The sequence below is a fragment of the Dama dama genome, chromosome 10 (genome assembly GCF_033118175.1).
Source record: "Dama dama isolate Ldn47 chromosome 10, ASM3311817v1, whole genome shotgun sequence".
Lineage (NCBI taxonomy): Eukaryota > Metazoa > Chordata > Mammalia > Artiodactyla > Cervidae > Dama > Dama dama.
In genome coordinates this window covers 12590842-12607583 of record NC_083690.1, presented here as the reverse complement: position 1 = coordinate 12607583, position 16742 = coordinate 12590842, and the positions used below count along the sequence as shown (strand labels likewise).

General features: G+C 47.3%; 1 protein-coding gene across 3 annotated transcripts in view; it reads right to left on the bottom strand.

Moving 5' to 3' along the window:
- Positions 1 to 16742, bottom strand: part of SNX29 (sorting nexin 29) — a 566190-nt gene that overhangs the window by 160976 nt on the left and 388472 nt on the right. For all 3 annotated transcript variants that reach the window (XM_061152859.1, XM_061152861.1, XM_061152860.1), the window contains one exon: positions 16063 to 16144. In XM_061152859.1, the coding sequence (XP_061008842.1) occupies positions 16063 to 16144 (82 nt within the window). The remainder of the gene's footprint in view (positions 1 to 16062; positions 16145 to 16742) is intronic.

Below are 16742 nucleotides of genomic sequence, written 5' to 3'. Positions count from 1 at the left end.
GGAGTGAAATAGCTATCATTCCTGCGCCACAGGCCTTGGGAAAGCATTCATCACATAAACAAAAATCATGACAGCTGACATCCGAACAGCTGCCTAATGACTGATAAACTGTTTCTACATCTGTCTCCCTTCACCTCGCGTGAGCACTGGGCCAGAGTGGCATCTTCCAATGAGGAAACCGCAGCTCAGCATCACGCAGTTGGAGGCTCCAGACAATGGTCTGGGTCTTCTGGTCACAGGGAAACCTCACAGTCGGAGGGAGGGGCAGACACTTGTGCCCAAAGACTCCAACAACTGGAACGGAAGATGGGGTAACCTGGGTTCCAGACTCCCTGCGGCAGAGGAAGCTGTTTCTAGGACCAGGGGCCCCTGTGCACCTCTGAGCGCAAACGTGTGGGTGTCAAGACCCACAGAGCACACATCTTCCAATCCACAACCACCCCGTGAACGAAGCAGCAGCCCTACTTAAAAGGAGAGCAAGTCGTGACTTGGACAGGATACTAGAGACCCTATTCTAAACAGTCACCCAACTATGAACCGAAGGCAGCTCCAGGTTCACATTTGAGGTGACCACAGAGTCCACGTCTGGACCACCATCTCAGGTGCCCAGGAATCTTGGACTCATCACCTGCACTCCTCTCCATGGCCACTCTGTGTGGGTGGGTGGCCAGGCAGGCAGGCAGACAGATATAAAGACAAACAGACCCACCTGGTTGCAGTGCCCTGAGTCCCACTGCCCTCTGCCCCAGCCACACCAGCCTTCTAGTTCCTCTTGGGAACCAAGCCCTCTCACACCTCCAGGGCTTTGTATGTGTTGTTCATTCTGCCTAGAATATTCCTCTTCTAGTTATTAACGAGCTCTACGTCATCTTTCAGGAGTCAGCAGGTATCCTCAGATGATCTCTTTCTTGCCCCCAATTACCTGGGCCCCTTCCTGTAATCTCTGGAGCCCTGTATAGTATTCTATCACAGCACGTACACAGTTTGTAACTACTGATTCACTTGTAAATATTTTCACATTAATAGGTTTAAAGTCTCCTGTTAAGACTGCAAGCTCTATTGGGGTGGGGGGATCACATCTATAACCTGCACTGATGCATCCCCAGGATCCAACACAGTGCCTGACTCACATGAGGGGGCTCCTTGAATCCTCACTGTCTGACCCTCTCAAGCCCCTCCTACTGATCTTGAACTCTCACCTCCAGCATCTGAGGTGCCAGGACTGGGACCTTGAGCATGTAAAGGGGATCATGGGAAAGTCTAGGGATTCTAGCGGAAGGTTTGAGCTACCCTTGACTGCCAAACTCTAGAGAAACGAAACAAAACTACTACTGCAAAACATCTACTTCTGCTTTACTGACTACACCAAAGCCTTTGACTGTGCAGATCACAACAAACTGTGGAACATTCTGAAAGAGATGGGAATACTTGACCACCTGACCTGCCTCCTGAGAAATCTGAATGCAGGTCAAGTAGCAAAAGTTAGAACCGGATGTGGAACAGTGGACTGGTTCCAAACCGGGAAAGGAGTACATCAAGTCTATATATTGTCACCCTGCTTATTTAACTTCTATGCAGAGTACATCATGTGAAATGAAGCACAAGCTATAATCAAGGTCAAGATGAAGCAAAAGCTGGAATCAAGATGAAGCAAGAGGAAGCACAGGCTGGACAAGATTGCCAGGAAAAATATCAATAACCTTAGATAAGCAGATGACACCACCCTTATGGCAGAAAGCAAGAGGAACTAAAGAGCCTCTTGATGAAAGTGAAAGAGGAGAGTGAAAAAGCTGGTTTAAAACTCAACATTCAAAAAACTAAGATCATGGCATCTGGTCCCATCACTTCACGGCAAATAGATGGGAAAACAATGGAAACAGTGAGAGACTTTATTTTCTTAGGCTTCAAAATCACTGCATATGGTGACTGCAGCCATGAAATTAAAAGATGCTTGCTCCTTGAAAGAAAAGCTATGACCAACCAAGGCAGCATATTAAAAAGCAGAGAAATCACTTTGCCAACAAAGGTCCACCTAATCAAAGCTATGGTTCTTTCAGTGGTCAAGTACAGATGTGAAAGTTGGACTAATAAAGAAAGCTGAACACTGAAGAATTGATGCTTTTGAACTGTGGTATTGGAGAGGATGCTTGAGAGTCCCTTGGACTGCAAGGAGATCCAACCAGTCCATCCTAAAGGAAATCAGTCCTGAATATTCATTGGAAGGACTGATATTGAAGCTGAAACTCCAATACTTTGGTCACCTGATGTGAAGAACTGACTCATTGGAAGACTCTGATGCTGGGAAACACTGAAGGCGGGAGGAGAAGGGGATGGCAGAGGATGAGATGGTTGGATGGCATCACCGACTTGATGGACATGAGTTTGGGTAAGCTCTGGGAGTTGGTGATGGACAGGGAAGCCTGGTGTGTGTGGGGTCACAAAGAGTTGGACATGACTGAGTGACTGAACTGAACTGAACTACAACACCACAAGACTGCATAATACCTGGGTGCGTAAAACTTTTGGAACCAAGGTTGGGCCAGTTAACCAGTGATGAGTAAAGCAGCCTGAATAATGAAAAACTGAGGCAGGGTTGACCTTGAATGACAAGGGGAATGATCCAGGAGGGACTGATTGTTTAGGGAGAAGTTTTATAAGAAATGCAAAATAAGAACTCAGGGCCCATCAGGATATACTACAATTGAAGAACTGGAGTCAAGAGTATGAAGTCAAGATGTCAGATTACAGGCCTCCCACTAGAAAGATTCATTTGTAGGTTCATGTATTGGTTTATTCATCCATCCATCTATCCATCAGTCCATCCAATATGCAATGAGCTTGCCTCCTCTGTTCCAGTCACTGGGGACACTGCAGTGAACAGAAGTGACACTCAGCTGTGCCTTTGTGGAGCTAACCTCTTGGGTCTGCAGCAGGTCACAGCCTGCATACGGTGGCACCTGTGGGTCTGGGTCTAGACCTCAGGGGCTGGGTCCAGGTTAGGGATACTAACATGGTAGCCATGGCCATGCTGACTGCATGAGAACCATGGGGTATCAACCTGAGCGGCTTCTGCTGAGTCACCATGACATGGGATGAGAGGTTGGGGTATCCTCCATGCGCTGACCCACCCAGGTGAGGGGCAAGTCCTCAGTCTATACTCTCAACTCTCCCAGCTGCAAAGTGCCCAGAGGGAAGGAACTCCATCTAAGACGTGAAGGCTGGCAGTCAGTCAGCATGTGTGTGTTAGTCGTTCAGTCGTATTAGACTCTTTGAGATCCCATGGACTGTAGCAGGCTCTTCTGTCCATGACCAGGTAAGAACACCGGAGTGGGTTGCCATTCCCTTCTCCAGGTCAGTCTGCGTATTGGCTGCTGTTTGCATTCACATCCTCATGACGGATAGATGGGTACCTGTGTGCCCACTTCTCATGCTGGGGCAGGAAAATCAGCAGTGATAGAGAGCAGCTAAAGGGCCTTTTCCCATATAGACCAGCAAGGCCTGACAGCTAAGCTCTCACAAACTTACAAGCATGGAACTCGGCCTCAGAGCTCATCTGGTCCCTCCTACATGGGACAAGGATCAAATGTGGCTTCGGGGATCAAGATCAGCATTTGAAGACTATCCTGCCTCGAAGGGCTCTCCACGTTCAGTCTTATTCATAGTAAGTAAGTAGTCAGTGACCAAGACTGCATCTCTATCACTTACAACGACATCCTTAGCACCCAGCCTGATGCAGGCTAGCTGGATAGATAAACAGACACAAAGAAGAATACACGGTCGGGGAGAAGCAGGATTAGCCCAAAACTGTTTCTCTCTCACTTCCATTCATTGGTCTCCATTCAGTCCTCTGGAGAGAGCTGGTAGTCAAGATAAAAACCTGGGACTTGGGGTGGGGAGGCCAACAGGGAATCTTTTCTTTGACCTTGGACAAGTTATTTTCTAACCATTCTGAAGGTGTCTCTCTCCACCCCAAAAATGGAAAGAAAGTCTACAGGATCTCAGGACTGTTGCAACAATGAAATGAAATTAACATAAACACTTCATCAGGTCAACCAAGAGCTTCCTTGGTTCCCAAGTTTTGGAGATCAGGAAAAAAAGAACAAACAATAATTCTCACAATAAAGTTAAAAAATAAGCAAGAGACCAGGAAAAAGAATTACTATCCAAAGGACTTGCATGAATTGACCAAAAAAGTGATGAGCAATTTCACAGAAAAATGAGGGAAGGATACAAACAGGTAATTCACACAAAAAAAGAAAAAGGAAAAAAAATCACAAGTACTTAGGAAAATACAAGTTCCAACATCACATAAACATTGTTTTTCTATCAGATTGGTAAAATTTTAAAGATTGATGATACCCAAGGTTGGCAAGGACATGGGGACAAAATATTCTTTTATTTTGTTGGTGCGATTGACAATTGGTTCAGCCTTTTAGGAGAGCAATTTGGCTGGGCCTTTTTTTTTTTTTTTTTAAAGTATATACTTTTCAACTCAGCAAATCCAATTCTAGTTATTTATCCTAGGGAATTACTTACAATGTGTACGAAGACGTCTACACTATACAAGGACAATTCTGGCCGTTTGGTTTGCAATGGTCGGGATATAAAACAATCTAAATGTCCATCACGAGAACAGTTACATAAACAATGCTTCCTTCATAATGGAAAATAACTCTGCAGAAGCTTAAAAAGAGTGAGGAGAAGAGAGGTCTATTTACTGCAAGAGGAGAGCGTGTATCTTATATTCCATTTTTGTCCAAGAAGAAGGCCAATAAACATCTGATAAAAACCATAGGAGGATTTAATGGCACCATGCAAAGCAAAGGTTCTATGTCCCAGGGATATTGGCCATGTCTGGGGACATCTTGTGTCATCACAAGCGGGGAGAGGGGAGAGGTGACGCTAGGTAGAGTCAGGATGCTGCCAGTGTCCTACACACACAGGTGAGGCCCCGCAACAAGGACTGCGGTTGTTTAGTTGTTCAGTCATGTCTGACTCTTTTGTGACCCCATGGACTGTAACCTGCCAGGTTCCTCTGTCCATGGGATTTCCAGGAAAGAATATTGGAGTGGGTTGCCATTTCCTTCTCCAGGGGATCTTCCCAACCCAGGGATCAAACCCACGTCTGCTGCACTGGCAGGCTGATTCTTTACCACTGAGCTACCACAGCAGCCCACAACAAGGAATTCAGTTCAGTTCAGCGCTCAGTCGTGTCTGACTCTTTGTGACCCCATGAACCACAGCATGCCAGGCCTCCCTGTCCATCACCAGCTCCCGGAGTCCACTCAAATCCATGTCCATGGAGTCAGTGATGCCATCCAACCATCTCATCCTCTGTCGTCCCCTTCTCCTCCTGCCCTCAATCTTGCCCAGCATCAGGATCTTTTCAAATGAGTCAGCTCTTCACATCAGGTGGCCAAAGTATTGGTCTCACCTTCAATATCAGTCCTTCCAATGAACACCCAGGACTGATCTCCTTTAGGATGGACTGGTTGGATCTCCTTGCTGTCCAAGGGACTCTCAAGAGTCGTCTCCAACACCACAGATCAAAAGCATCAATTCTTCGGAGCTCAGCTTTCTTTGTAGTCCAACTCTCACAATCATACATGACCACTGGAAAAACCATAGCCTTGATTAGATGGACCTTTGTTGGCAAAGTAATGTCTCTGCTTTTTAATATGCTGTCTAGGTTGGTCATAACTTTCCTTCCAAGGAGTAAGCATCTTTTAATTTCATGGCTGCACTCACCATCTGCAGTGATTTTGGAGGCCAGAAAAATAAAGTCAGCCACTGTTTCCCCATCTATTTGCCATGAAGTGATGGGACCAGATGCCATGATCTTAGTTTTCTGAATGTTGAGCTTTAAGCCAACTTTTTCACTCTTCTCTTTCACCTTCAAGAGGCTCTTTAGTTCTTCTTCACTTTCTGCCATAAGGGTGGTGTCATCTGCATATCTGAGGTTATTGATATTTCTCCCGGCAATCTTGATTCCAACTTGTGCTTCCTCCAGCCCAGCGTTTCTCATGATGTACTCTGCATATAAGTTAAATAAGCAGGGTGACAACATACAGCCTTGACAGACTCCTTTTCCTATTTGGAACCATTCTGTTATTCCATGTCCAATTCTAACTGTTGCTTCCTGACCTGCATACAGGTTTCTCACAAGAGGTAGGTCAGGTGGTCTGGTATGCCCATGTCCTTCAGAATTTTCCCCAGTTTATTGTGATCCACACAGTCAAAGGCTTTGGCGTAGTCAATAAAGCAGAAATAGACGTTTTTCTGGAACTCTCTCGCTTTTTTGATGATCCAGCGGATGTTGGCAATTTGTTCCTCTGCCTTTTCTAAAACCAGCTTGAACATCTGGAAGTTCACGGTTCATGTATTGCTGAAGCCTGGCTTGGAGAATTTTGAGCATTACTTTACTAGCGTGTGAGATGAGTGCAATTGTGCAGTAGTTTGAGCATTCTTTGGCATTGCCTTTCTTTGGGATTGGGATGACAACTGACCTTTTCCAGTCCTGTGGCCACTGCTGAGTTTTCCAAATTTGCTGGCATACTGAGTGTAGCACTTTCACAGTATCGTCTTTCAGGATTTGAAATAGCTCAACTGGAATTCCATCACCTCCACTAGCTTTGTTCGTAGTGATGCTTCCTAAGGCCCACTTGACTTCACATTCCAGGATGTCTGGCTCTATCTGGCCCCAAATGTCAACTGTGCTACAGCTGAGACACTCTGGTGCAGAGATACTTAAATGTCGCCAAACTGGCTCCTGAGTCAACCTCAGGCTATGAGCAGCCTGTAGCCTTTGAGGGTCTCGTGCTCTTTGGGCCAGTCTGACCCCATCCCCTTCTGCTGGTACGGGCACACTCATTTTGGGAGGGAGCACCCACTCCCACTGGCCTGCAGTTTCATGAGGAGGTATGCAAGCGTGGTGCCCAGGCGGACACAGAGACTGACAGACAAGGGGCATGGTCGCCATCATCAAGAGGCTCAGCTCTAGGACCCTCGTCAGAACTGTGGAGAACAGAGGCCTTTCTCCTGGGGGCAGCTGAGCTGAGGGGACACAAGCTTGAAGCTGCCCACCGACCTCCGACCACCACAGCCTGGCTGTGAATGGGGCCAACACAGAGAGCAAGACAACCCTCCCCGCAGAGTGGAGGTGGCGCCCTCATGCCCATGAGCTCCTGAAATTCAAACCACGCACGTCCTTGGTCTCTTCTATTAGGCAGTCAGTGAATGTCCTTCGTTTCTGACACTGCATCGAGCTGGATTTCTATCTCCTACAAGGAAGAGACTGCTGGGGTGGAGCAGGAATTAATGTCCCGGTTAGAAGAATTGGGTGGTCAGTTGATGGTGGTGGTTTAGTCGCTAAGTTGTGTCTGACTCTTTGTGACCCCATGGACTGTAGCCCGCCAGGCTCCTCTGTCCATGGGATTTCCCAGGCAAGATTACTGGAGTGGGTTGCCATTTCCTTCTCCAGGGGATCTTCCCAACCCAGGGATCGAACCCAGGTCTCCTAGATTGCAGGCAGATTCTTAACCAACTGAGCCACCCACATTGTTCCAGTTTGAGGATCCCTGGCCTGGACGTGAAGGGGGTTCACATGGAAGGATCGGGCTGGGTCCTGCCACGGAGGTGGCTGTGTTGGACACCCTGTTATCCCGTTCCCTGAGACTACTCAGATTTACCCTCCACCTCAAGCCCTTGTACCAAGACATGGCTCCCCACGGAAACCTGTCCACAAGGGACCAAACACAGGGACCAGAAAACAAAAGCATCCAGGGGAACCAGGGGCTCTCAACTGTGACTCTGCTGACACCCTGCGTTAGATCACAGTCGTGGGGGCTGTCCTGCGTGTCGCAGGGAGTTGAGCTGCATCCCAACACCCAGCCCCCTCCATCGTCTAGCAAGAGGCATGAGACAAGTGTAGGCAGGTTTACAATGATGTCTCCTGGTGATGGGAAGAAGAGACATCTGAGCTGACTCTGAGTAGGAGATCCTCAAGCCTTGAGATCAGAATTGTTTTCAGGCATATGGAGAAAACCCCAAAAACACAGCAGGACAGAAACTGGTGCAGAGGGCCAAACCACGCCCAGAAATTCAAGACCACAATGAGATAAAACAGGACTCTTTCCCCTTCTTACCCACTCCACTTGGAAAACAACTTTCTAGCAAGAAAAAAAAAAAAAAAAATTCTCATTGTCAACAGGAACACTCTGATTTGCATGGTGAAGGAGGATGATTTCTTTCTTGCTTAGGTTAATTTAGGGGGCACTGGTATATGGTTTTACAGATATTGGTGAAAAGCAGTAAAGTTCATACGAATAAAAATAGCACCAACCAATTAGCTCTGTACCATATTAACTCTGCAATAGAACAATAATTGGTCATTAAAAAGCTGCAGGTGAGTATTACGAGGAGTGACTAGGTAATTGTGCCAGGAAGCACCATTTTCCCAACAGCAGGGATCCTCCAATTTCCAACAACATGCCACTGGCAGGCAGCTTGGGGCTGTCACATTTGCATGCAATTCAGACTTCCAGTAGAAAAAGTGCCCCCCTCCCCCCCGCTGCCTTTAACCTGATTCTTTTGTTTTCCTCTTCTCCAAAGCTCAGAGAAGAAAGTTTGCAGCCAAATGGAGAGAACGGGGAACACCAAAAAGCTGTCCAGTGACTGAAGATGGAAACTCTTCATTGATCTGTGGTTTGCAGAACTTTTCTTCCCAGGGCAGAAGGAAACTGAGCTGCTTTCTTCTCTGAGTCAAGAACTAAGAATAAGCAAGAACTAAGAAAGGGCTGCCTGCCTGAGGGGTCCTGGTTTCTGCTTCTCTGGAGCAGCTCACGGCTGGGGAGACTTTTTGCCCAGGCTGGGACCCCACCCTCTCTCCTCAGGAGACCAACAGAAGTGATGCAAAGGAGTCTCTCATAAAAAGACAAACTTCAGACTTCTGAAAAGCAACAGCCAGGCAGGAAAGTAGCTTTGTCCAGATTTCTGCTTTCACCAGAACTCTCCCTTCAGACCAGGGAACAGAAAAGGAGCAGTTGGCTGGGACTGGGGACTCGGGAAAAGGGAATTACTGCAGCAAAACAGATTCACATCTTAGCCAAGTTTTTCTTTCTTCCGTTCTGTTTCTCTGATGGTGAGGGTGAAGGTGGGCTACGGCAAACATGCTGAAGAGGGCCCATTCAGCAGTGTTCAGGGTGCCACAGGTAAAGGGAAGGACTTCCATACCTCTCTCCTTTTTCTGTGTAACTATTTCCACCCCGCTTCACTTGGAAAAAAAGGAATCTTGCTCCTTGCAGCCTCTAAGGAGGCTGAGGTGGAGTCCTCAATCAACTAAATGCTAAATAAAGGCTTTTCCAAACATGCAGATGAGCCCAGAGACATTCAACAAGGGGAAATCCTTCTACGTTTACCTTCAGGTCTAATTGCTGATCACAAGTCAAGCAGTCCTTAGATCACTAAGGGTAGTGTTTGCAGGATATCTGTGTACCAGGCACTGCGCTAACCGCTTTATCTGTCATCCCTTGTTGTCACTTTGTAAAGTGAGAGGATGGATGCCCATCCCTCCCACCGGTACCTCTCTCTGCAGCCCTTCTATCGCGAGATTGTTATATTTAGCTGATAGTGTCTGTCCCCTCTAGACTGTGAGGGCGGGAGGGTAAATGCAATGTCAAGCCTTGCTCTGCAGCATTTAACACGTGTCTGGCACCTAGCTGACCCTCCATCCACAGCTTTGGGATAAAGGAATTAAGCTACAAAAGGAAAAATCATAAAGTTCCGCCTGTTTGAGAAGATAAAGGCAGTAACGGAGAATAATAGTGCCCCGAGTGTCCAAGGGGAGGAAAACAGGCCTTTTTGGTTTGGCTTTTTGTTTTCCACCTGTATCAGGCTTTCCCAGAAGCCTTGAGCATCCCAGGAACAGCAGGAGGCGAATGTGCTGTAATTCCCAGAGGTGCCTGACTCTGTGGTGTGGAAAGTTCTCTGGGAAGGAGAGAGCAAAAACAGAGGCCATGGCTCCCACAGCTTCACTTATCATGCGGCACAGACACCAGCCTGGCTGGAAGGAAACTCAGAAATCAAACGGTCCACTGCCCGCTTCTCGGCAGTGTGGGGGGAGGGACCTGATGTGAACCCCTTCGTCCTGTGTCCCCCACCCCTGGAACGTAACCCACGAGGGCAGAGGCTTCCGATCAGCCCATGTTACTGCGGCTGCCATGGCCATTTCTGTGCTGGGCTCCAACATCGCATCCTTCTCTGCTTAATGAATTCCTCCCTCTCTGCACAGCTACCGACTCAGAAAGTATAAAGATGGAACTGCGGGTAAAAGCAAACTTGAAGGCCTGAGGGGTAAACCATCTTCGCACAGAGATGAAAAGGGCTGAAGCACCCAAAGACCGAGGTGCAAAAGCATCGCCATCCTCCTATGCAGCCCACCAGACCCTGTGATCTATTATTAACACAAAAAATCACGGATTTTCCCTGCACGGCATATATAAATATGCTCTGCCAGGATAAACCTTGAAAACTCCTGCCTATGCTGCATGATATTCTTCAGGGGGTGGGGGAACCCCAAAACTGAATGAGTCTTCCTGGGACACCATTTTTCTCCAAGTCAAGACAGCCCTGCTGTGATCTTATTCTAGAACAAATAAGCTTTGGTGAAACAAAGGAACCGTCTTTACAAAGGAAATCTGGGCAAGTGGAATATGGTACCGTAGCCAGTGCTTCTGCTGGTGAAATTCAGCAGGCTGAAATGAACGCCATAGAGAGGACTGATTTCAGCTGTATTTATGCTACTGGTGCTTTTCAAAGGGAAAGATCTAAGGATTCAGAGAATAAGTGTATTGATGTATTAGTTCCTGCCAATTTGGTGGCTGTAATGTTGGCTTAAGGAAAAAAAAAGTAGGTGGATTGTTTTAAGGCCTAACATGCCTTTGTAAGTACTATGGTAGGATATTAAGACAGTGGACCTCAAACTTGTTCGGAAGTCAGGGTATTTGGGGAATAAGAGCAAACACTTGCAAAGGTATAAACTAGGAACTAACTGATAAATGACAAATGTAACCATGTCATGTGGAAGGGACAGAAAGTCAAACCCCACCAGCATAACTGTGTGTTTACACACACACATAGAAACTAAGCAAGACCAGTTAGTAAACAGCGTTTCATTTTGTTTTTCTATTCTATTTGGTGCTGTTTAATCATTTTGCCTCTGGCATGTGTATGCAGGCAGTCAAGCATTGTATTAGGGGCCAGAAGTAAGAAATCTTCGCCTAAGAAAAAGTTAAGTTGGGAAAGTTCTGGACATCAATTTTACTTTTGTCCTGAAAACTGCCAAAGGTTGCCACTTCTTACTTTTATGCCAGAGCACACCTCAGCGCCCACCTCGGGACATGGGAGCAGAGCATGGAAACCGCAGTGTTCAGAGATACAAACACTTTCAAATAACTTGCATTCAGTCCTATCAAGGGACTACAGTGCTTCTGGCCAGAATCCTGGGTGCAAAATACACACCCAGACCCCTTCCACAAACAAGCGCTAAGAGCCAGGGAACTACGAGCAGCTGGTGAACCAGTTCAGCTCCTCCTCTGTGGTCAGAAGTACTCCAGTTCCCAAGCATCCAGGCAGGCTTGGGGACCCTGCTGCCCCTCAAACAAGAGCAGTCATGGCCAACAGGCACCCGCTTTAACAATTTTCCAAAGCAAGCCCACCGCAGACTGCTCTGGGCTTTGCAGGGCTCTGATGTGTATGTTTCAGGGAGCTCGGAATAAAGGCACAGGGCATCCCTGGCTTGGCCACAGGGGGTCCTTGGTCCACGGGATGCAGGCGGCTATCCACACAGGCAAGTTCCTGGTCAGGCTGGGTCCTTCCGAGGCAACCGGCCAATCTGCTCCCTGGATTGCTAAAGCTGGACTCCGCCCACATTTATAGAATCTGTGCAAACTGGTACCTTGTCCAGAAATGCTTTGGGGTCTGAAAATCATGTTTCTTTTTTTAAAATTATTTTTATAATTCTTATTGGCTGCACCATGCAGCCTGTGGAACTTCCCCAACCAGGGACTGAACTTGTGCCCCCTGCAGCAGAAGCACAGAGTCTTAGCCACTGGAAAACATGTTTCCGAACGAGCTGCTTCTCTGTATCCTGTTTTCCCATCTACAAAATGGGGAGAATAAGCACTTGCGGCCTCACAGGGTTTCTGTGAGAACTGAACGAGCTCCTTTATATAACATACGTAGGCCAGTGAGAGGTGGCATTTCCCAAGTGTTATTCATTCACGTATCACCGTCCTAAACGTCTTGCTGTTTTCAGTATCATGTATCTAGTATTTTTCTTTAAACTGAATCATTTTCTTTCTCGAGTTTATTTTAAAAGGACACTGCACATCACCATGCTAAATGGAAAAACAGAATCCTGTGCAGGCGGCACTAGTATTAAAGAACCCACCTGCCAAGGCAGGAGATCTAAGAGATGCAGGTTTGATCCCTGGGTTGGGAAGATCCCCTGGAGGAGGGCATGGCAACCCCCTCCAGTGTTCTTGCCTGGGAAATCCCATGGACAGAGGAGCCTGGCTACAGTCCACAGGGTCACAGAGTCAAACATGACTGAAGTCGGACGTGACTGAAGCGACTTGGCAAGCATGCCCACCGTAAGTAGAGGGCAGGCATAAAGTTGTATTGTTTTTATAATACCCACAATGAAAGAAAACAATGTAGCTCACTGAGATAGAGTCTGCTGCCTGTTGACGGTGTTGATCCTGGGTCTTCCTCGGTCTTTGCTAAGAGGCAAGACTAGAGTGCGTTCAAGTTCCCGTGGCCACAGGGAGACTTCCTCTTCTACGTCATTGCCAGTGACGGAGGAGCTGAAAGACCAGTGGTCATTGCCCTGCAAAACCTGTCACTGGAGGTCCAATCTCTGTCACTCCAAAACTTCACTAAGCACAGAGAAGACCACACAGAAGACCATCTAGCTTCTTGCCACTCCGGGAGAGACTGATCTAAATGGTCACCATCCAGGACTTCCTGTGGTGATGGAAATGTTCTGTATTTATGTTGTCCAATGTGGCAGCCACTAGCCACATGTGGCTATGAAGCCCCTGAAGCGCTGATGGCGTGCCTGAGGGACTCGGGTTAAATTTCAATTAAGTCAAATTTAAATGGCCACATGAGGCTAGCGGCTGTTGGACTGGACCTGCTGTGCAGATCTGCTGGAAAAGCTACACGTGCTGATCCTTTCGTCTGGGCTCTTCAAATGGACTTAAGGTTCTTTCCATGGTTATGCACTTAGCTTCCTTGGAGGGAGATCGTGAGTAAACCTGACAGCAATTTGTCACAGGGATGTAACAGGGCACTGTCTACCATGTCCTCTATTGTTTAGTCTCAAGTCCTGTAAGGACATTTCTTTTAGACCTCTCTTTGAGGAACTGACATATCTTCTTCCAATTAGTGATGGACTTACCCAAAACAGCTACATTTCCATTTTCACACTGGCTGCCAGGAAGCACAAAGGAAAACTTCAAATCAATGAGAGCAACCATGGAGGCTCTCATTATAAACCTATATATACATATCTCTCTCTATGTGTGATTTCCAGTGTTCCCTTAATGAAAGTGCTCTTGGTTTACATTTTCTCTGATTCCGATATTTTATTTCTTCTATTTTATCACTCTTTTCTGAGATTCTCTAGAAATTATCTCCAATCTTTTGTGGGATTATTTAAAATGTATTTTTAAGCTAGTAAAAATAAAGTCCAACGGTACCAGTAATTTAAATGAGTCACACTCTCTCCAATTATCACTTATCGTTTAAAAATCAACAAAGTCAAAACAAAGCGCACTGTACCAAAGCCTTTCTCAAAAGCTTCCAGACACATGCTAGGAGCCTGCTCTTGAGGCTCTGACCAGAAGCACTGTTTGCAAAAAGGAAAGAGACAGTTACATTCCAGAAATGCTGCTCCATACACTCCAAGACCAGAGGAGATTTTCAGAGAGCCCGCAGTGCGGGATGCAGTTGCTCTGGGTGATGCGGGGCCTGCCAGGCCCACGGCTCCATGTGATCTGGGCCTCGTCCTCTGCAGTGGGCTGGACCGCACCCAAGAAAGCTCTGGAAACTCTGGTCAAGCACGGGGCGAGTGCGGCTCGAACGCCACTGTGACCACAGTGTGAACAATCTCCCGGGCAACGCTGTGTCTGTCTCGTTCGGTAACCGGCTTCTGGTCACTGAAAACGGCCCTGTGACTTGCCAGGGTGAGGTGGGGGAGGAGTCAGAATGAAAGGTCAAGGAAACCTCTCCAGGGAGCTCGCATTTTAATTTTGCTCTAAAATAAAGCCATCTGCTTCCCTCTCTTCCTCCTCCGGGCAACACCCCCAGCTTTCTGACGATCGCAAAGCAGAAGTTACAGGACATTCAAATAAGAGGGTGTCTTCTTGGTTTGGTTTGGGATAAAAAGGAGACAAGGACATTCAGAAATCTGTCATCTCCAATTCTCTTTTCAAGCCAGAGCTGAGAGCATCATGAACACACAGATTCTCTAACATTTACTAAAGTGCTATTGTCGCTCGGCCAAACAAGCAAACTAACATGATGTTCTCGTGCAAACTTCCTTGCCAAACTCTAGCTCATCTGTCCAGAAGACTTCAGGTAAGAGGCATGTAACATGCTTAGGCCCATCCCTATATAACCCATGCCCACTGCCAGTCCTGGCACCAGTGACCAAAGGCAGCAACCAATTCGGAATATAAGAAACAAATCCCAAGTGCCTACTAGGCACCATGCATTCCTTATCCTGACAAAAGCTTTCCAAAGTAAGCATTATTATGATCTCCATTTTACAGATGAGGAAACTGAGATTTACCTAAGGCCATAAAAGTAAAACCAGGGCCCCTATTCTCAAGTTCAGCATCCTTTCAGCCCTACCCCAGTCTCTGGGAGAAATGCCTTAATAGCTGAGAAGACTTCTTCAACGGTCAATTCCCCACTAAGAAAAATGACCAAAAAAAAAAAAAAAGGGGTTTTCACAGAGCTCATGGGAATAAGAACAAAACCTAACGAAAGCTGTTGTGATACAAGATGACAGTGGAACCAGAAGCAGTTAAGAGTCAAAGTTGAAAACCAAACAGTCCCAGGACAAAACACCAACGGCTGGAGTCCAGTTAAGAAAAGAAAGAGAGAGAAGAAAGGAAAAAAGAGGGTAAGTAGGCAGGGCTGGAAAAGACATCAGAAAATCAGAGAAAAGATGGAAAACCAGAGTCCCAATTGTTGGGGAAAATCACCTCTAAAGCAAAGGTTCCCCTTGTCCCAGACACTCAATCCCCAGCTAGGTGTAGGCCGGCCAGCTCCACCCCAGGAGGCAAACTGAACATCACTTGACAACTGTCTGCTGCCCCTTCTCTGACACAGAGAGGCCTGGTTTTCATCTGCGGTGTTGCCTCAGTAACAAGGTCAGATGAGGTCAACTCCAACCCCAGTGCCAGTGTGTATGTGTGTGTGTGGGGGGGGGGGGGGGGGTCACATGATTTGAACCTGGCCCATCACAGAAGTCCATCACTCTACCCCTGGGTTCAGGGATGTGCCTGGGATCCAAGACAGACCCTTGAGAGACACCCAGACTGGTTGAGAGTCTGGTGCTTTTGGGAGCCGCCTGTTCCACCTACAGAGAGAACTAGCCTGAAAAGGATGCCCTGGCAAAGGAAACAGGAGAAAATAGTAGCAGGTTCCTGACCACAGATCCCGCCAAGCCTGAGGCCAGACCCATGCCCAGACTCTTCAGTTGTAACACATGCCACCAAAGCCCTGCTTTTCTGCTCAAGCAGCCCGAGCTGAGTGGTCATAGCCACACCAGGAACCCCGGCCAGCACAAGGAGGCGCCCCCAGGCTCCTCCTGTCTGATGGAAGGACCGCTGCCTCGGGGAGCTTGGGCAGGGAGCTGCTGGCCTTGGGAGGTCGTGGCTTCTCTGCATGGCACCCCACACTCCACCACCAAGATGCAAAAGCTCCAGAGAATAACAAGCAAGTGTGGGCTCTGCCCTGACAGTGGCGTCTAAGTGAAAACCAGGAAATTACCTGATACACATGGAAGGCGTTGGCAGCTTTGCCCCGGAGAAACACTGATGGGATCCACACGTTGATCAGAGCTCGGTTTGATCTAAACAGAAGAAAGATCGAAACTGGTCATTTCAATTTACAAAAAAAAAGGAGGAAGCTATTAAAATTCTCCTCTAAGAGGCACACAATGTATGACAACATGTATTACACTTGATAGCAGACTAAAGGAGCAGTTCCCAGTTTCATTACTGGGTCGCCCAAGATTATTTTTAAGGGACTTAGTTTAAAATGCTCGTGTGTGTGTGTGTAAAATTTACAGATGCAGTTCACATTCTGGAATGAGAGACAGCTGCCCTGCAGTTCCTACCACCTGAGTGATGTGGCCTGTAATTTATCTGACCCTCATTTTGCTCATCTGAAGAGGGGGTTGATCACAGAAGACTCCACGAGGCTAGTGAGGGTCAAGAGCACTAACGCTCACAGGGTTTCTAGAGTGTTCAGATGATTCATGCAGCCTCCTCACTGTGCCCACTTTAGACCCTGACCCCCATTTTAAGGGCCGGGGGTGGCACTTCTCTGGTGGTTCAGTCTATAAAGAGTCTGCCTGCTAATGCAGGAGACCCACGTTCAATCCCTGGGTCAGGAAGATCTCCTGGAGGAGGACATGGTAGCCCTCTCCAGTATTCTTGTCTAGAAAA